The 20,814-nt window shown below is 45.0% G+C and overlaps 1 protein-coding gene across 1 annotated transcript in view; it reads right to left on the minus strand.

Annotated features, from left to right (window-relative positions):
• LOC132378912 (polyunsaturated fatty acid 5-lipoxygenase-like) overlaps window positions 1-20,814 on the minus strand; it is a 69,037-nt gene that overhangs the window by 21,134 nt on the left and 27,089 nt on the right. The window contains exons 4-7 of the mRNA XM_059946221.1: window positions 19,072-19,194; window positions 8,504-8,610; window positions 3,244-3,416; window positions 2,415-2,561 (exon numbers count right to left, since the gene is read on the minus strand). Of these exons, the coding sequence (XP_059802204.1) occupies window positions 2,415-2,561; window positions 3,244-3,416; window positions 8,504-8,610; window positions 19,072-19,194 (550 nt within the window). The remainder of the gene's footprint in view (window positions 1-2,414; window positions 2,562-3,243; window positions 3,417-8,503; window positions 8,611-19,071; window positions 19,195-20,814) is intronic.

The raw sequence follows: 20,814 nt of genomic DNA on the forward strand, positions 1-20,814 counted from the left end.
TTGCTGCCCTCGTCTTTCTAGCTTTCCAGGTCTTGGTTTGGAAGGTATTTAGCCAGTCACAGAGTCTCAAAGTATAGAAGCAGGCCTTTCGGCCCACAAAGTCAGTGCTGACCATCAACCACCTATTTACACTGATCCTACAGCAATCCCAATTCTGTTCTGCCAAGTCTTGTTATAGGTTTTGGGTGTTTCTACATCTACCACCCTCTTGTCCAGTGCATCCGAATTCCTGCCACTTTTTGAATGATAAAAATTCTTCCTCACATCCTCTTATTCACATTTTGCTCTTTGACCTTAGACACCACTGCCATAGGGGAAATGTTTCTTAATGTCTAACCCACATAAATCTTGTCCCTCTATCAGATTCCCTCAGCTGTTGTACACCATTTTGGAAATTCGGTACATTTCAGACAACCACTGGCCAGTTTATCCCAATCCATACAGAAATCCTCTATTAAAAATCACTCTGTCCTTAGAAGAAACATCTATTATATCAATAGTATTTGCAATCTGACTTCCACATTCTCTGACTGACAAGTGACCATACTTCTAAAAGTATAGATGTTAAAGAACTTTGTATTATACTTGGACTGTAAATGTGTTACAGGACTGGGCAAAATATACATAAGTGGGGTGCCTAAGACCTTTGCGCAGTACTGTATTTGTCAATGTGGAGTGGAGAGCGAGTTTGTAAATCTTGCTGGAGCAAAGGATGTTGGAAGTGGTGAGGTTGGAGCACCAGGGGAGGGGTGTGGGAAAGATGGCAGAGAAGGAGTGCCAGGGCAGGGAGTGGTGCAGGTGCAGACACACTTAGCCCTGCGACTCCAGGCATGCCTACTTGATACCGAACAATTAGCTTATTGATCATCACAGAATATCTCTCTGGTGCTTCCCACTCCTCTCCCCTTTTCCTAACCATCAATCCCCTCTCCCTGCTCCCCTTCCACTCTCAGTCCACAAAAGAGACGCGTTTCAGAATCAGATTTATCATCACTCACATGTGTCATGAAATGTGGTTTTTTTTGCAGTACAAAGCAATATATACATATATTACTACAGTACTATGCAAAAGTCTGAACTCTGGAGAAAAGAAATCAAAACAAATTTTAGCAGAGGTGGTTAAAATTTTGAAAGCAAATTAGAGGGATATTTTTCCAATTGGTAAACTGAGGCATAGATTGAAGATGCCAAGAGAGAGATAGCTGAGGAGCAGAGAGATGGTATGATCTTGAATGCATTGTAAAACTAGGAGAAGCAGATTCAATAGTAACTTACAAAGTGGGACTGCTTAAACATTTGAGATAGAGAGAACTTTCCAGGACAATGTGGAAAGAGCAGTGCAGTGAGACTAGTTGGAGGGCTCTTCCAAGAAAACAGTGGAGGTACAATGGTTCCTTCACCATTAGTGAATAATTTGGGCCTGGCACAAATTGTCCTCTCATACCACCTTTCAGTTGCATCATTTACCCCCTCCGGTTCTCCAGATGAACCTGGACTTTAGAAGTTGGAGGCAGAGTTAAGATGGTGCTAAATGGCGACTCCTTTACTCGCATCTTTGGAAACAGCTCTATTTCCATCTTGAATATCTTTATTTTTCCCTTTCAAGGTTCTTTTGAAGACCCTGACCTGGAGTTAAACACAGACTTCAGTTCTTTGCGTGAATGGGACCCATTCTCGGGGTTTCTGGACTGGCCATTGTTGCTCAGCACGCCAAGGATTTGGCCTGAGAGTCGGTCTAGTGGTTGGAAGCATAAGATCTTAGGGCTCTGGAGACAGGTGGATCGAGGGTCGGTGTCATGGTAGGAGCCTCAAATGTTGTCGGTGAGGCTGTAAAATCTTTTGCTGTGGGCCCGAAGACCCGAGATCTTTGTGATCTTCCAGCACAAAGCTCGTAGAAAGCGACGGAATGGACTTTTTAATATCGTAAACCAGCGGGTTGTTGTTATGTCTCCCGCTCGCTGTGAAAATGGGGGACACCTTCCTCTCCCTTATTAGAGAGAGAGAGAACCTGTGGGCTGTTGAATGCTGGATGAAATGCGATAGTCTGTGGGGTAACTGCAAAGTCTGTGTCTTTGCTATTGCCTAGCTCACGCTTGTGCTCTGTAGCGAGTGCGCTTTTTTGCCCGGCTGGGGAGGGGGTTATTGTTGCCTTGCTGCCACTTACGTGCGGGAGGGGGGAGCTGGGGAGGGATTTTGGGGTTCTCACGTTTAACTGTAGTTCATTCTTTGGGGGCACTTCTCTGATTTTGTGGATGTTTTGCGAAGAAAAAATCATTTCAGGCTGTACATTGTATACATTTCTCTGCCATTAAATTGGACTTTTGAACCTTTGAAAAGCCTGGCATCAATTCATTCGTGGCTGTCCCTGTCCAGCCTTTGTTGCCTTTTTTCTCCTGGGTTTGCTCCTTGATTACCTGGATTGCGATCGGTACCAGCTTGCTCTTTGAATTGTTGTACAGCAGGCAGATGGGAGCACTCAGGTACTGCATGGTGCAGGGATCAGTGCTATTGGCAGGAACTCCATCCATAATTTTATAGTCCGCCAGGTAAATGTTACCTTCCTGTCCCCATGACAAAATAAAACACAAGAAAGTCAGAGAATAACAGAATCAAAGTGTGAGAGACATTGATTGCATGGGCAGCCACCTTAATACTACTCTACAGAGCAATCCTGCCCAAGGTGCTATAAATTGCTTCCCTCCTGCGCTGATTCAAATCTGTTTCCACCTCATAACCACTTTTTGCAGAAGCTCTATTTTCTCAAATTTCCTTCCTTCATTCCCAATGACCTTCGTTACCCAAGCCCCAAGATGTCACAATGGGAGTTCTTCAGAGTGGTGATCTCAGCCCAACGATCTTCAGACACTTCATCATTGATCTTCTTTACTCCAGGAGCAGCCAAACAACATTCATGCCACAACAGTGCCGGGTAGAAATCATCTCCAATAAGAGAGACACCTACCTTTGACATTCAATGGCAATATCACCCCCAAGTCCAGCAGGGGGCATGTCATCATTAATCTAAATGGACAGAATGGTGTCTGTGGTTAATTATCCCCTGCAGTCCCCAGGGTGGTGTCTGTGGTTAGTTACCCCCTGCAGTCCCCGGGGTGGTGTCTGTGGTTAGTTACTCCCCTGCAGTCCATGGGATGGCGTCCAACATTAGTCGCCCTGTGAAGCCCCCGGGGTGGTATCTAACATTTGTTATCCTACGCAGTGTCCTAGTGACTTGTATTTATTTACCTTAACCTCTTCCTCTAGCGTGAGGCCCCGTTCCAGGCAGATTTCCACCATTTCATTTGTGACTGGAAAGTTGTCTGGGAGCTTGTTACACTTCTCAAAAATGACAGGATTGCACCCATTGAGGAACTGGTAGCCAAACATGAAGTCCTCCTGCCAGTGCTGCATGACATACTCTGTATGTGATAGAAGTACAGGATGTCATTAATTCATCACTTCAGCACTCTCCTTCTGAGTTCACTGAATGCAGTGTTGCTGGAGCACTGCTCACTTGCCATTCCTAATCCATCCATCTCTCTCCAGAGCTCCATCATCCACAGGGTGTAGGGGAACAATTCCAAGGTTCTACTACCTGGTACACGCAACCCTCCCTCCAGGCTTTACTCCTGTTGCACTGAGCCTCAGTCAACTTGTGGCTGTATAACTGGCCCATGAGCCTTGGTGTCACTCTGGTTAATCATGGCTACCTCCCTTCAAGGGACTGAATGATGCCAACTCCCACCATATCCACACTCCAGCCCTCAGCAAACTGATCTGACAGCAATGGAATCTACAGACCGAAAGTGGTGAGCAGGAAGGGTGGTGTTTATCAAATTTAAAGATCTGGAAACATACATTTTTGTGCCAAGAGCCAGGGAAATGCAGATGAAATGGAATGTTGTAGGGAGTGCAGGAAGATCTTTGATGGTTGAAGGAGAGGTTCACCATGCATGGATCCTGTGATTCATTAATACATATCGTGAACAAAGCATTAGTTAAACAAAACAGTAAAACAGTTCTACCTCAGCTGGGAGATCTGGGCCCAGGTCTGAGCATCATCAGGAAGGGAAAGGAGATGAGAGAAAGATTCCAATCTGGGCTGCAGGAGCTGAGATTGTAGAGTGTAGTGAGGTGAGAGGAGATTTGATGGAGGTGTATTGATGATGAAGGGCTGAGATAAAGTAAATAATGAATCAAAAGGAGGGAGCATTGGTTTCACATGAGGAAATTACTTCCAAGACTTATATTCAGTATTTGACAGTCTCGGAAGCATGTCAGATATTCCCCCTGATTATTGAATAGCCTAGATAAAGTGAATGCAGAGAGGATGTTTCAAATAATGGGAGTGTAGGACCAGAGGGCACAGCCTCAGAATAGAAGAGCATCCCTTTGGAACAGTGATGAGGAGGAATTTCTTTAGCCAGAGGTGCTGAATCTGTGGAAGTTATTGCCACATTTGGCTGTGGAGCACAAGTCATTGGGTATATTTAAAGCAGAGGCTCACAGTTTCTTGATTAGTAAGGGCATTAGTAATGTTAAAGGGACAAGTTAGGAGAATGGGGCTGAGAAGTAAAATAAATCAGCTAAGATCAAATGGTGTTGTGGACTCAATGGCCTAAAAGGCCAATTCTGCTCTAATGGAATCATGGATTACTTGCTCCACTGCAGTTCTGAGGTGGCTAATGAGTTTTATCTTGTATCTTCGATAGGAGGGGCAGGTGTGACCACACTATTGGCGGTAGCTGCTTCCAACATTTACACTTAGCGTCTACATACTGCAAAAAGAACCTGAAGTCTTTCCAATGCCTCTTCAACAGCTTGAGATGTCATATACCAGGAGTTCCCAAGCTGCTGAGAATACCACACTCCTTCAAGGGGACATACTCAAAACATTTCATCTGTCACTGGAAACTCCTGGGGTGGTCAAGGTCAGAACTGAATGCTTCTTTGGCAGTCCGAGGAAAGGTGCGCAATGAATGGGTCCTGCTGTGAAAGCTGGTCGACACTGGGCAGGGGTGGTGTTGGCCTGGGAGAGTGTAGCGGCATTGGGTCTGTCCAACCAGTGGAACCATTGCTGCAGCTTATTTATTAACTGCAAAGTGTATGGGGGAGTGAGATCACCACGGATGGTAGATCCTAGACGGTGCAGATTTCTGATCTTGATTCCTCAGTTGTCGGTGTTGCTGAATTGGACTGAAGGTGATGCTGGACTGTGCCATTTTCTTCTCAATGTATGAAAGGTGATCCATATTGTCTGGGATCTTGGTGTGGTTCTCGATTGTTGGTCCGGGGTGTGGAGGGGGGGGGGGGGGGTTGCAATAATTCTGTTATGAGAACAAGATGATCTCAGACTTACAGAGGTTGAGTGTAACAGGCATCATATTTTCCACATTAGTGGAGGAGTCAGAGAGGCTGAGTAGACCCTAAACAAGCACTGCCCGTGTACTGTAATTCCAAGTTTGAGGATGAAACTCATTCTCCTTTGCTTGAAAGAGAAAAGCCTGAGCTTGCTCAACCTATTCTCCGAAGACAAGCTCTCTAAAACAAGCAGCAGCCTGGTAAATCTCCACTGCACACACTCAAAATCTTCCAAACTCACCCTCTAACAAGGTGGCCAGAACTGAACACAACACTACAAATGTGGTATGACCAGAGCTTTAAAGAAATATATTACCTCATGGCGCTTGAGCTCAGTCTCCTAACTAATGAAGACCAGCACACCATATGCCTCCTTAACCACCCTACCAACTTGCAGGGCAACTTCGAGGGATTTAAAGCAACAGACACAAAATGCTGAAGGAACCCAGCAGGTCAGGCAGCATCAATAGAAATGAACAGATAGTCGATGTTTTGGGTTGGGACCCTTCTTCAGGACTAAGAAGGAAGGGGGAAGATGCAGGAATAAAAATGTGGGGGGAGGGGAGGAGGGTATCTAGGAGGTGATAGGTGAAGCCAAGTGGGTAAGAAAGGAAATGGGCTGGAGAGAAAGAAATCTGACAGGAGAGGAAATTGGACCAATGGAGAGAGGGAAGGAGAGGACCCAGGGGAGGTTATAGGCAGCTGAGAAGTGGTAGGAGGCCAGAGTGGGGTATGGAAGAAGAGGGGAGGGGTAGGGATATATTTTTTTTACCAGAAGGAGAAATTGATATTCATGCCATCAACTAGGAGGCAACCCAGACGGAATAAAAGGTGTTGCTCCTTCATCCTGAGGTTTGCCTCATCATGGCACAAGAGGAGGCCATGGACCGACATGTTGGAACGGGAATTAAAATGTTTGGCCACTGAACAGTTCTGCTATTGGCAGATGGAGTGGAGGTGCTCAACAAAGCGGCCACCCAATTTAAGACAGATCTCACCAATATAGAGGAGGCTGCATCAGGGGCACTGGATGCAACAGATGGCCCCAGCAGATTTGTATGTTAAGTTTTGCATTACCTAGGAAGACTGTTTGGGACTGTGAATCGAGGCGAGGAAGAAGGTGAATTGGCAGGTGAGCGCAGAAGATCAAGAAATGGAGGAAATACAGATGAGGGCAACATCAATGGTGGAATGCGACCCACTGCGCTCCTCTACATTGGTATATTGCATCCGGTGCTTCCGATGTGTCCCCCTCTGTATAGGCAAGACTTATGGGAAATATGAGCATCATTTCGATGAGCACCACTGCTCCATGCACCAAAAGTGGAACTTACCAATGGACAAACATTTTAATTCCAATTTCCATTCCCATTTCCATTCTAACATGTTGGTCCATGGCCTCCTCCTGTGTCATAATGAGGTCACCTTCAGTGTGAAGGAGCAACACCCTATATTCCATCTTGGTCATCTCCACCCTGATGGCATGAATGGTAAAAAATATATCTCCCCCCAGCATCCCCTATTTTTGTATTCCCCATTCTGGCCTCTTGCCTCTACTCACCTGTCTATCACTTACCCTGATACCCCTCCTCCTTCTCTTTCTCCCATGGTCCATTCTCCTCTCCTTTCAGATTCCTTCCTGTCCAGCCTTGTACCTTTCCTAACCTCTGGGCTTCAACCTATCACCTTCCAGCTACCCTCTATCCCCTTCCTCCCACCTTCTTGTTCTGGCATTTTCCCCCTTCCTTTCCAGTCCTGAACAAGGGTCTTGGCCCAACACATTGACTGTTTGTACATTTTAATTGATGCTGCCTACGTACTGAGTTCTTCCATTTTGTGTGTGTTGCTTTGGATTTCCAGCATCTGTGGAATTTCTTGTGTTTTTTGAGGGTTCTATGGACTTGTACCCCCAGATTCTTCCACACTGTTAAAAATCTTGCCATTAACCCTGTCCTCTGCCTCCATGTTCGGCTTTCCAAAGTGTATCACCTCACGCCTTTTGGATTGAGCTTCATCTGCTACTTCTCTGCCCAGCTCTGTGTCAATGTTGTAAGCAATGACTACCTTCTACACTATTCACAACACCAGAAACCCTCATGTCATCTGCAAAATTACTAACCCACCCTTCTACATCCTCATCCAACTCATTTAGAAAGCTCACAAAGAATGTCTCCCAAACAGATCCCCACGGAGCACCACTGGTCACTTACCTCCAGGCAGAGATGTTTCATCCACTCCCACCCTCTGCCTTCTGTGAGAAAGCCAATTCTGAATCCATGCAGCCAAGTTTCCCTGGATCCCATGCCTCCTGACTTTCTGAATGAGCCTATCATGAGGGAACCTTATGAAGTGCTTTAATGAAATCAATAAACACCAAATCCACTGTTCTACCTTCATCAATGTGCTTTGCGACACCAACGAATAATTCAATCGGACTCTTGAGGCACAGCCTGGCCCTCACAAAGATGGCTATCCCTAATCAGACTATGCTTGTCCAAATGCTTGCAAATCCATAAATGTAATTATTTATGTTTTTCTTATGAATGCTGGTTAAGAGGATGCAGCTACAAGCAAGTTTTTCATTACACCTGTGCATATAGGTACTGGTGGATATGACAATAAACCTGACTTGAAGACTGAGAAGAGGATTGGTGCAACAACACACCCTGTTGGGTTTGTTTGCAGGTGCCAGCCTGTACAGAGGACCTAATCGAAGCTTCGACTTCTGTTGCCTCCAGAACCAAGGACAAGGTCTAGAATGCCTGGCTATGAAGGTGTGGTGGATACAGCCTGAAGAGCAGCCTTCAAAAGGAATACTTGGAGAAAAACAAATCGAGTACATAGAATCAGTGGTGGAATCAGATCCAATTACAATGTTTAGGAGGCATGTCAACAGGCACATGGATAGGAAAGGCATTAGAAGCAAACAGCACTGCAGGGAAGTAAGCTTAGTGTTCAATGGGCAAGCAGGTCAGTAAGGACATGGAGAGATGAAGGGCCACTCTGACTCCATTGGAGAGGGACTAACTACATTCCTTTCAAAGTAACCCAAGCTGTTCATTGCGCGCTTAGCAGAGGACGAATTTCTTGGTCAATATTTCCCTTGATAGTGTGGAGCCTGGTGAATAGAGGGAATATTACTTACCTGAAATTGTATTGCTAATTCTGACAAAGATCTTCTCAAAATCAGCAAAATCACTCCACGAAGATTGAAACATGTGCATGAACCGATTCACATACAGATTCTCCATCCTAGAGAAAGAATTTTGCTTTCGATTAGCAGCTTACATAATATGGCATTTTCTAATATGTTCTATCTACCTGGCACAGACATAGGAGAGATGGAGGATGGGAGTAAGAATTAATTCCTTGAAGTTATTCTATTGTAAGGACACAGCTTGAAAGGTCCTTACCTACTTTTTGCAGCTGTTGAAATATTGTACAACAGCTCTCCAAGGAGCTCAGAAACCCAGGAGATTAGCTCCCCATTCACCACCCTAAATGCTCAGTTCCTTCATCACAGCAGCTGCAGTGTAGAATATCTTCAAAATGCACTGCACTTGCTCATTCAAGCCTGTGACCTGGACGATCATGGGAGATACAAATGAAGACAAGGTCTACCATGAGAACACTACCACTTGCAAGTTACCTTCCAAGACCCACATCATTCTGGCTTGGAAATATATCACCAATCCTTCACCGTCACATATCTAAATCCTGGAACTTCTCTCTCGTAGAACTGGAGAAGCAGCTTCACCACATGACTAGAGTGTTTCAAAAGAGATCACCAGCACCACCACTACCAATATATGCCGGTCTTACCAAAGATGCTTATATCCCAAAAGATTAGTAAATAACCATAAGACTTCTCCTGGGTAGGAGAATGTTTAGACTTCTGGGTAGTAAACATGAGAGGCTCTGGATGGTTAAGGATCACTATCTCCTCCCAAATGGTCCTCAAAGTATTGAGTGATTCTCTGAAGCTCATGATCTATCTCTGAATAATTTAGTGAGAGAAGAGTGAGGTGTGGACAATTCTTTAATCAAAGTTTCAGTATTAGAAGGAAGTTGGTGGTGAATGAATAAGTACAGAGGAGCAGCTGACAGATAACTCAGATTGAGAGTTGGCTTTTTAAATAACAGGAAATAGCATCAGTAACAACTGGCCCAATCAATTAATGTTACTTTTGAATGAAATTTTTAAAGAATTCTGATTAATGATCATTAATTCAAAACACTAGTTGTGTTTCTTTCTCCCTGGAAGTTGTCTGAGTTTCCCCAACATTCTGTGCAGTGTGAGTGAACAGGACCTAATATTTTTCACTCCAGTGTGGTAGAACATCACTTGGCAGACGAGTATCATTGAGAAGAGGGCACGTCCTGGGTGATGGGCGTCCTTAACAATGGATGCTGCGTTTTTGATACATCACGCCCTTGAAGATGTCCTCATGCTGGGAAGGCTAGTGTTCATGATGGATCTGGCTGGGTTTACAATTTTTTCCAGTCCTGTGCAATGGCCCCTCCTCACCAGACAGTGATGAAACTCTCTGCTCTCCACAGTACGTCTGCGGAAATTTGTCAGCGTATTCGGCGACATACCAAATCTCAAATGCTTAATGACATTTAGCCACTGTCGTGCTTTCTTTGTAATAGTGACAATTTGTTGGGCTCAGGATAAATCTTCAGAGATGCTGACCCCCTCCCCCCAGGAAACTGAAGCTGCTCACACTTTCCACTTCTGATCGCTAGGTGAGGACTGGTGGGTGTTCCCTCGACATCCCCTTCCACAATCAATTCCTTGGTCTTACTGACATTGAGTGCAAAGTTGTTGTTTTGACACACTGCGGCTGGTTTATTTTTTGAACGGGAAGCACAAAGGAGACATACAATTTTCATTGGGTGGCTTTGACACCATGGAGCTACTCCCAACAACCCTGAATGACTTCAGAGTCTTAGTTGTACAGCATGGACACAAGCTCTTTGGCCCAACTCATCCATGACAATCAGAATACTGACCTAGGTTAGGCCCATCTGCCTGTATTAGGCCTCTATCCCCCTAAACCTTTCCTATCCACATGCCTGTCCAAATCTCTTTTAAATGTTCAAGGTTCAAAAGTTCGAGGTAGATTTATTATCAAAGTACATACAGTATATGTCACCACATACAACTCTGAGATACAATTTCTTGCAAGCATATCAGTAAATCAGTAGAAGACACCGACAGGGCAGATAAACAACTAATATGCAAAAGATCACAAACTGCAAATACAAAAGAAAACCGAAATAATAAAAATACATAAATGCAATAACTATTGAGAACATGAACTGAAGAGTTCTTCAAAGTGAGTCCATAGGTTGTAATTGTATAGCTCCCCGTCAGCTTTTTCCATGTATCCACTGTTCTGTGTGGAAAAAGTGGCTTCTAATGATCCCTTTAAATATTTCTCCTCTCACATAGACCACTCCTCTGACTATAGAATACCCCAACCTAGGAAATAGACTAACTCTACAAATCTTATTTATGGCTCACTTGATTTTATAAACCTCTATACATCACATCTCAGCCACCCTCACTTCTGGAAAACAATCCTAGTCAGTTCAATCCCTCTTTTTACCCAAATGCTCCAGTCCTGGCAAAGTGCTTGTGATTTTTTTCCTGCACTCTCTCTAGCTTAGTCCTATCCTTCTAATCTCATCAGAGCAGAATGTAGTACAATACTCCAGCTGTAATCTTACTATTGCCCTGTACAGTTGCAACATGATGTCCCAACTCTTGTATGCAAAGCCCTGACCAAAGAAGGCTCGAGTCCCAAAGGCCATCTTCACTGCCCTGTCCACCTGTGTCACCACTTTTAGGGACTATTTTCTTTTATCTCCAGGTCTCTGTTCTACATCACTCTCCTGTGCTTTGTCATTCACTGTATATGTCCTGCACTGTTATGACTTCCCCATATACATTATTACACATATGTCTGCGTTACATTTCACAGTCATTCCTTGGCCCACTTTTACAGTTCATCTAGATCTTCTTGTAACCTTAGATGTCCACTTCATGTCCACTAAACCACCAATTTTAGTGTTATCCCAGATTTATCAACCAGGGCACCTACACTCTCACAGGAGGAGGGTACAATCTACACCGTCACAGGAGAAAGGTGCAATCTGCACACTCACAGCAGACATGTCTGTCACAGGCCCAGGTCACTACCATTCATTCTGAAGATCACGGCTGAGAAGGAATTGGAAAAGCATGCATGAATTTGTGAAGACTGCTCAGAGTGAATGGGTCATTGGCACAAACAGAACCATGCAGCTGTGTGGATAAGTCTCAGTGGATAATATTCACTGTGCTTTGCTGTAGAGATATTCACAAAATTGGAATGTCTACTGAACTCAACAAAAATACTCAGCAGAACCTTTCTCCTAACAGAACTTCTATTAGGCTACAGCATGACTTCCAACTTCTATATTCAGTTCCACAACCAATGAAGGCAAGTATGTGATACACCTTCTTTATCCACTTACTTCCCAAACTCCCATTGTACACCAACGCTGCCAAGGGTCCTGCTATCAACTGTGTACATTTCACTTCCCAATGTGCAACACCTTATCCTTGTCCAAACTCCATATGCCATTGCTCTGCCCACAATTCCAACTGATCTACCCTTTGACTACTTTGAATTCAATGCATCAAGTGTCCATAGATCTTAACCCTCTGGATCAGCCTGCCATGCGGGACCTTTTTGAAAGCTTTACCAAAGTCCACAATGGATAAAATCTTGCAAGAAATGGATTGATATTTGTATAACCAGGATGATCTGTGGAATACCACGAGTATAGTAGTCAAATGCACAGCGTGAAGCTGAAGCAATGCAGTTATTTGTTTGTGCATCAACACATAGAAGCCCTTGATTGCAAGATGGCTGCTAGGGTGCTACAGCTGAAGGAGAAAAAGCTGAGACACTGAGCATTGAAGACAAAGCAGAGAGGGGTGTCACCAGGAACGGTGCACTTATGTGCACAACTCCTTCCTAAATTTGGGTGCAGTCAGACCATTAGTAAGCTATTCAAGTACACCCTCTGCTATCTCATGGATCTAAGTTCACTGCAACATATCAGTCACCTTTCAAAGTCCCAACATGTGCTATAACCCTCCCCACCACTAATCCACCCCTCGTCTTTCATCACTCACCCCACCACTTAACCCCCATCAGATGCCACGTGTTACACAGCCTCGCCAACAGCAAATGGTGACTGACACTAGTGGAAGGGCAGCATGCAGGCTAGGAAGAATCGGGGTACGAGGCACAGACTGAGGAGAGGAAGGGGGTGGGGTGGAGGAGGAGGAAGATGGGACATCACAGTTGAAGCCCCAGTTGAACACTGCCAACTTCCTCCTGCCCTCCTGCTCCTTTCTGTTTGCCCTTTGCTTCACCCCTTCCCCCAGCTGGGCACAGGAGGTGGGCTTTAACTGTGCAGCATTCTCGCTGGGCTTGGGTGGTGACCCACTCCATTCTACAGTTGTGTTCAACTTGGATCCCGTGTAGACTTCAGAAAAGCATCAAATCCTACTAAGTCTGGCAAAGAAACAGACATGGTTGGACTTGAAACAGACTTGGTCAGGTCGAGAACGAAACAGTCCCAAAGTTGATTCAACAACAAACCTGGGGGAATCAAATTACTGGACTCAATTTATAAAAAAAAATGCCAATTATAACAATGTGAAGTGTATCTATTGATGTCACTTGTACCTTGCCGAAATGTGTAGGAGAGATATAAATTAAAAAGACTGGGTAACAGCTTCTTCCTTCAGGCTCTGAGACTAAAGAATACCCTGCCACCACTGAGGTCTTGTCAGCAGGATAGCAAGTTGTTAACTGTACTGTTAACAGCTTTTACAGCCTGTACTCCGCCTTTTAGTTCGTGCGATGTACGTTGTGTGGGTGCACCATGATCTGGAGGAATGTGGTTTCATTGTTTGTACAGTCAGATGACAATAAACTTGTGAAAAACATCACAATCCTGCTGATATCGTATACTTTGTATGTGGGTCTCCTGTGAGATGATGATGGGAGAGTTATATACTTGACGCTCTGTAATGCCGATTGAATCAGGCTCTAGTTATGGGAATGTTTAACGGCATTGGTTCACGGCATAAAAGAGATTGGGAACCCCTGTTCTACTGGGAGCTTGGAGACACAGAGTGTGGGTAGGTTATAATTGTGACTTGCAAAAAAACAGGTCCTCGTTTAATCTCTAAACACTTTGTTTTATTGCATTTGTGAAAAACACTACACCATCCAAGCCCGAAACTGGGGTTAGATCTAATTTGCTAGTGGGCCCAATGTGTGTCTGAAGTTTCTACTGAAAGTCTGCTCTGGCAAGGAGTTATTGACAAAGTAAGCCTCAGAAGATTTAGATCCCACAACTATTAGGACCCTGACTCCACACAGAAACCCACTCTGTGACCCACCTGTCCATTATCGATAATCACCTCCAGCTCAGAGCACTGACTGGGACTTCTGTAAACGTTCGTTCATCAGCCTGACTCTCACACTCTCCTCTTCCTGTTCTGCTGCACTGTGACTATCCACAACTAGGGCAGACACTCCCACAACTCGGCTGCTCTCTAAACCCCACCGCCTCCCATTATTTGTCATCAGAGACTTTACGGCTGATGCCATGTTTGGAATTTTATGGGATGCGTGCAGGGGCAGTGACTGGAGACTTTCCACTGCCAACGTTCAGGGTTAATAACACTTGTACTGAGACTGCACCCTGCCACAGTAAAACACCCTCTATTTCCTGCCCTGACTGCTATTCCTGAAACTGGGGAAGTTGCCTGCGCCAGAGCTGGATCCAAATACTATTCACAGTAAGCAGACTGCCCCCTCTTCGCCTCATTTTTGCAGAACTGAAACCAGACCCTTTCACAAGCCCTCTCCCTTTCTGGTCCTTCACAGTCAGAGTGCTTCAGCGTTGGCTCTAATGGAGCCCTGAAGCTCAGAGGAGCTGGTAAAATGGTCAGAATAGCCAAATGACTCTTGCACATAGTTGCATCGTTACAGCAGCACCCAGCGCTCTGATTGGCTCAGTACCACTCCAAGCCTCTGCAATAGCTCACGTTCCTACTGCACCCCCGCCACCACTGCACCATAGCAAATGCATCTATCGTCACAAGAGTAAGCTCCACACTAGCTTCCCAGACCCTGGGTTCTGCTTGTTTCCCAGCAGACAGTCTCCTCCAGAAATACATCAGCTTACAAAGACACAGAGAGTGGTGGTGAAGAAGTCTGAGCAACCCCACCTGGTTCTAGCAGGCTAGGACTAATGGATGCCACCGGCTCTGATGAAGGAGATGTAATGGGACAGCATTTGCCACGTCCATGTTACTGCGTTTTCAGTGAACTTCCTGTTCACATGAGGCAAGAGGAGCCCCACAGTGAGCAGAGTGGGATGTGTAGGAGATATGTGCCTTCACCAGCTAGCAAGCTAAGAACTGAGAGATCACGTACAATACCACCACAGCTGGAGGACTGCGTGCAGTTCTATCACCAAAAAACAGGAAGGATGTGACTGCACTGGGTAGCATACAGAGTGTGCTGCCTGGATTGGAGCATTTCAGCTATGAGGAGACTCTGGAGGCTGGGTTAGTGTTCCATGAAGTAAAGAGGCTGAAGGGCAGAGATTGTAGATAGAGAAATACTTTTTCCTTCAGAGAGCTGTCTATAACCAAAGGGCGTAGGTTTAAAGTAGCAGGATAGGCAACCGAGAACATACATAGAACAGGACAGCATAGTATACAGGGCCCTTTAGTTATTGATGTTGCACCAACATTTTAACAAACACCACAATCAATCTACCCCTTCCCTCCTACAGTGATCATAACCGTCCATTTTTTCTATCATCCATGTGCCTATCTAAGAGTTTCTTAAATGTCTCTAATGTACCTCCCTCTACCACTACCCTCTGTGAAAAAAAAGCTTCCTCTGACATCTCCCCTCAACTTTTCTCCACTCACTTCAATAATGGCGCTCGCTGATATTGGCCACTGCCATCATGGGGTAAAGGCACTGGCCCTCCACTCTATCTATAATCTTATACACGTCTATCATCAACTTTCATTCTCCATCACTCCAAAGAGAAAAGCCCTACCACTAAGCTAGAACTTCACCCAGAAAGTGGTTGGCAACTGAATGTACTACCTGAGAGGGTGACTGAGTCAAAGACCCCAGCAACATCTGAGTAGTTTATTCAATCCCTTAAAACACCAAGGCCGCAGGGAAACTGCTAGTAAATGTGATGAGTATAGATAGGTACTTGATAGAAGTATGGAAATAGCGGAACAAAGGGCCTGTTCTATGCTCTGTGATGGGATAGTAGTTCTCGCCTGTGGACACTTGGGGATACAGCAACCACTGTTCCTTCATCTGACCCAGAGATGCCCCTGAGCCCACAGTGTGGTGGTCAGTGAGTACACCTTCTGGCATTGAAAAGCACAATGGATTCCAGCAGTTACCCATGGACAATGTTCCAATTTCGAGCATTTACCATCCCTCCTTTCCCCAAACACTCTGGGGTTTTGCAACACCTCCTCCAGCATTTTCCTGGAACTGGAAGACAGATTCAGTAACCTTATTTCCTCCCAGAACTTTTGCAAACTGCCAGAAACTGGTGTTATTTTGACCAGGCACTGCGTAAATAGGCACTGACAAATTAGTGGGCCTTAAATGTCCATCTTCAATTCCACTGTCATTGCCTTCAAGACAAAATATTGTGAACAGGCCATACGTTCACTGTTATCCACTCAACATCAGCACAGAATAATTACCTCTTCATACCAAAACAGGCCTGAAGTTCCTCTCACAGCCCAAAGACATGCAGATTGGAAGGTCCATTGGCTGTCCTGAATGTGTAGGTGAATGATAGAATCTTGGGGAAGTTCATGGGAATGTGGGGTGAATGGTGCTAGGAAATGAACCAGATCTCATGTCAGATCTCTCAGTGGGTGAACATTTCAGACTCCCTGGCCTGTACCCTCGGTGGTGGAGGTAGAAGGCAAAACTAAATGGATACACATCAGGCAAAGCAAGTGAGCTAAAGTGGTACCTGACTGGTGCTGTGGTTAACATGCTAGTAACATCCTGACCCAGTGCTTCACTGCTGGGTGATAGCCTTGGACAGGGATAGGAGCAGACGTTATGAGAAAGTATTTAACTTGTGGGGAGGGAAGTATGATATGATTAGGCAGGAACTTGGGAGTGTAAATTGGGAATGAATGTTCTCAGGAAAATGTGGGCATTGTCTAGGGAGCACTTGCATTGGATACTAGATAGATCTGTCCCATTGAGGCAGAGAAAGGATAGTAGGATGAAGGAACCATAGCTGACATGAGATGTGGAAGAGGAAGAAGGAAACTTACTTAAGGTTTAGAATGCAAAGATCAGACAGAGCCAGGAAGGAGCTAAAGAATGGACTTAGGAGAGCTAGAAGAAGGTATGAGAAGCCTTAGTGAGTGGGATTGAAGAAAACCCCAAGGCTTTCTACACATATGTCAAGTACAGGGAGGATGACTAGAGTGAGGGTAGGACTGATCAGGGAGAGAAGAGGAAACACGTGCCTGGAGTCGAGGGAGGTAGGGGAGAACCTTAATGAGTACTTTTCTTCGGAATTCACCAGTGAGGGAGACTTTAACGTTTGAAAGGATGGCACAAACCAGGCTGATATGCTTGAACAGCTTGATGTTAAGAAAGAAGATGCATTGGAACTTTTGAAAATGAAAAACGTTAGTATAGGTGCCTAACGGGATATGTCCCAGTTTACTATGGGAAGCATGGAAAAAGATTGCTGTGCTGTTGGCTATGATCTTTGCATCGTCACTGACCACAGAATTAGTACCAGATGATTGGATGTTGACAAACGTTATTCCCTTCTTCAAGAAAGGGAGTATGGATAACCCTGGGAATTATAGACCAGTAGGTCTTACTTCAATGGTGGGCAAATTATTGGAGAAGATTCCTAGGGACAGGACTTACTAGCATTTGGAAAAGCATAGTCTTATTAGGGATTGCCAGCATGGCTTTGTGAGGCGCAGGTCATACCTCACAAGCCTGACTGAGGAGGTGACAAAACACACAGTGAAGGCAGAACAGTGGATGTGATGTAAATGCATTTCTGAAGGTATTTGATAAGGTTCCCCATAACAGGCTCATTCAGAAAATCTGGAGGCATGGGATCCAGGGAGACTTGGCTGCGTGGATTCAGAACTGGCTTGCCCATAGAAGGTAGAGGGCGGTTGTAGCATATTTTGACTGGAGGTCAGTGATCTGTGGTGTTCCACAAGGATCTGTTCTGGGACCCTTGCTCTGTGTGTTTTAATATAAATGACATGTGAGAAAGTGGAAAGGTGGGTTAGTAGGTCTGCAGACGACGTGGAGGTTTGTGGAGTTGTGGATAGTGTAGAAGATTGACGAAGGTCACTGACAGGATGCAGAGCTGGGCTGAGAAGTGGCAGATGGAGATCAGTCCAGAGAAGTGTGGTGATTCACTTTGGAATGTCAAATTTTGAGGCAGAATACAGAGTTAATGGCATGATTCTTAGCAGTGTGGAGGGACAGAGGGATCTTGCAGTCCATGTCCATCCATCCCTCAAATTTGCCACACAAGTTGATCAAGTGGTTAAGAAAGTGTACAGTGTGTTGGTCCTCATTAGTCAGGGGACTGAGTTCCAGAACCGTGAGGAAATGTTGGAGATCTATAAAACTCTGGTTGAACAAAACTTCAGAGTACTGTGTTCAGCTCTGTTTGCCTCATTATACAGAAGCTTTAGAGTTGATGCAGAGGAGAATTACCCTGATGCTGCCTGGATTGGAGAACATGTCTTACAGGGATAGATTAAGTGAGCTAGGGCCTTTCTCTTTGGAGTGAAGGAGGGTGACAGGTGATTTGAGAGAGGTGTACAAGGTGTTGAGAGGTATAGATTGTGTGGATAGCCGGAGACTTTTTTTCCAGGGCAAAAATGGCGAATACCAGGGGCATCATTTTAAGGTGATCGGAACAAAGTCCAGTGGATGTCAGAAGGATGTTTCTTTTCCCCCGCCCCCAGTGTGTGAGTGTGTGGAACATCCTTACCAGGAGACAGATACATTAGGGGCACTGAAGAAACTCTTAGAAAGGCACATGGATGATAGAAAAATGGAGAGCCATGTAGGAACAAAGGGGTGGATTTATCTTAGAGTAGGTTAAAAGGTCTGCACAATACCTTAGACAGAAGAACCTGCACTGTACTGTAGTGTTCTATGTTCTAGTTCCTAATATAAAATGGGATGTGGGGTTAGTGTAAATAGGTGGCTGGTGGTTAGCATGGACATGATGGGCTGAAGGGCTGGTTAATGTAATGTATCTCTCTGTGACTCTATGACATGCAGAGATAACTTGGGTACAACACCAAGGTATCTGTTGTCTCTGGAAAACCATGAATGCAGCCAGGACATTCAATTAGGGACGGTGTTACACTGGATGGTGTTCCCTTAGTCAGCGCAGATGGAAATAGGTTATTCTGCCTAAAGTAGGGGTCCGAAGCTTTTTTATCCCATGGACCAATACCATTAAACAAGGGGTCCAGACCCCATGTTGGGAACCCCTGGAAAAAGGCAGTGAGGCGCCCCGCACTGAGGTCCACCTGGGATAGGTGGAAAGACCATGCCTACTCACGCTTTTGTGTAATTCAGCACAAAGTCCACTCCTTTCTCGGTGTCAAACTGGATGTCTCGTGGTAAATCGCTGTGGAAGTGTGCATCAATGCTCAGCGGGAAACCCGGATGCCATTCCTTCCACCTGTAACAAACAAAACAGGCATACAGTGGGGAGAAATGACTGAAAGGAGGGGGGAGCACAAATAGAAAGAGGGTGGTACATTGGGAGGGGGTTTGGGAAGAGGAAGGATGCATGGATTTTGCGTGCCGTGCTCAGATCTTTCAAAATGACTTGGCCCTCAAATCTGCAGCTCCTGCAACATCCTTGTAGATCTTTTCTGCTCCCTCCCTGGTGTTCTCACTTCCTTCCTGTGCTGTGGGGACATGAACTCTACACAGCGCTCCAACACAGCACAAGGAAGCTGGCAAACAGATCAAATCTGCGCAGATTTGTATAGAATTATATGATGTACTTACACACATTGGGGAGAAAGTCAGTGTTGTATATTCAGCAGCAAAATATTCTAATCTCTTGGAGTCTGTGAAGGGAAATAAACTGTTTATGTTTCAGGTTGAGACCCTTCGAAATGTCTACTGTCTAATTCCCTCCATAGATGCTGCCTGACCTGCTGAGCTCCTCCAGCATTTCATGTGTGTTGACAGAAAACAGATCCCGGAGCCTCAGCTGCTGACTGAAGGTTAAGCAAGTCAGTCCACTGTTAGATAGATTGATAGATACTTCATTGATTCCAACGGAAATTACTGTGTCACAGTAGGATTACAAGTGCACAGATATACAAATATTAGATGAGAAGTAAGAAAGAATAAAAAAATGTTACCTCAACCAGTCTAACAGGCTATCACTACTCCAGCTGTAGGTTGACTCATTATAGAGTCTAATAGCCGAGGGTAAGAATGACCTGGTATAGCGCTCTTTGGAGCAGTGCAGTTGTCTTAGTCTATTTCTAAAGAGTGCTCCTCTGTTCAGCAAAGGTGGTATACAGAGAGTGAGAAACATCGTGCAGGAATGCCAGGATTTTCCGCAGGGTCCTTTGTCCTACCACAGTCTCCGGTGTGTCCAGTTTGATTCCTACAACAGGGCCAGTCTTTCTAATCAGTTTAATTGTTACCAGATTCCATAGGTCAGTTCAAAGGCAGAACTGATGATGAGAGGAGTGTTTCCTCTGGAACCTGCTCCGCCAACTTGTGAAGCAAAAAGAACATACAGAGAAGTGTGAGCATGCAGCGGATGGGACAAGCTGAGAGTAAAGATCCACACACATGGGTTATGGCAATGACTGGTGGGTGGGAAAATCTGGAGGTGCATAACTAGGTATGGGAAGCAACTTTTCCCCGGGCAATGATTATTATGGCCAGAAATACTCCTGAGGCAGGAGATAAGTGCAGTCAGTGCACAAGCAATAAGGGAACTGAAAAAAAAGCTACATTCCTCATGGAAGACCCTCCAAAGTGTACCCATCCTATTCACTAATTATTAGGTCTCCAGAAACCTACAGGTATCTTATTTGCAGAGGTAGCTTGCATGCTGGGTAGTTATAAATTCTGTATGTGTAACTAAAAATTGGGAGAAGCTATGAGTGATTACATCACCACGCTTCGGTTGAGTTCTGGTAACTTCAGAGAGTTATTAGGTATTCACACAGAGGCAGTTTCATTTGTGGTCTAAGAGATGAAAAGGACCATTGACAAAGGATTTTCATTTAACTTTGCCTGTGGGGTTGTGACTTCCATTAGGTTGACA

The sequence above is a fragment of the Hypanus sabinus genome, chromosome 21 (assembly GCF_030144855.1).
Source record: "Hypanus sabinus isolate sHypSab1 chromosome 21, sHypSab1.hap1, whole genome shotgun sequence".
Classification (NCBI taxonomy): Eukaryota; Metazoa; Chordata; class Chondrichthyes; order Myliobatiformes; family Dasyatidae; genus Hypanus; species Hypanus sabinus.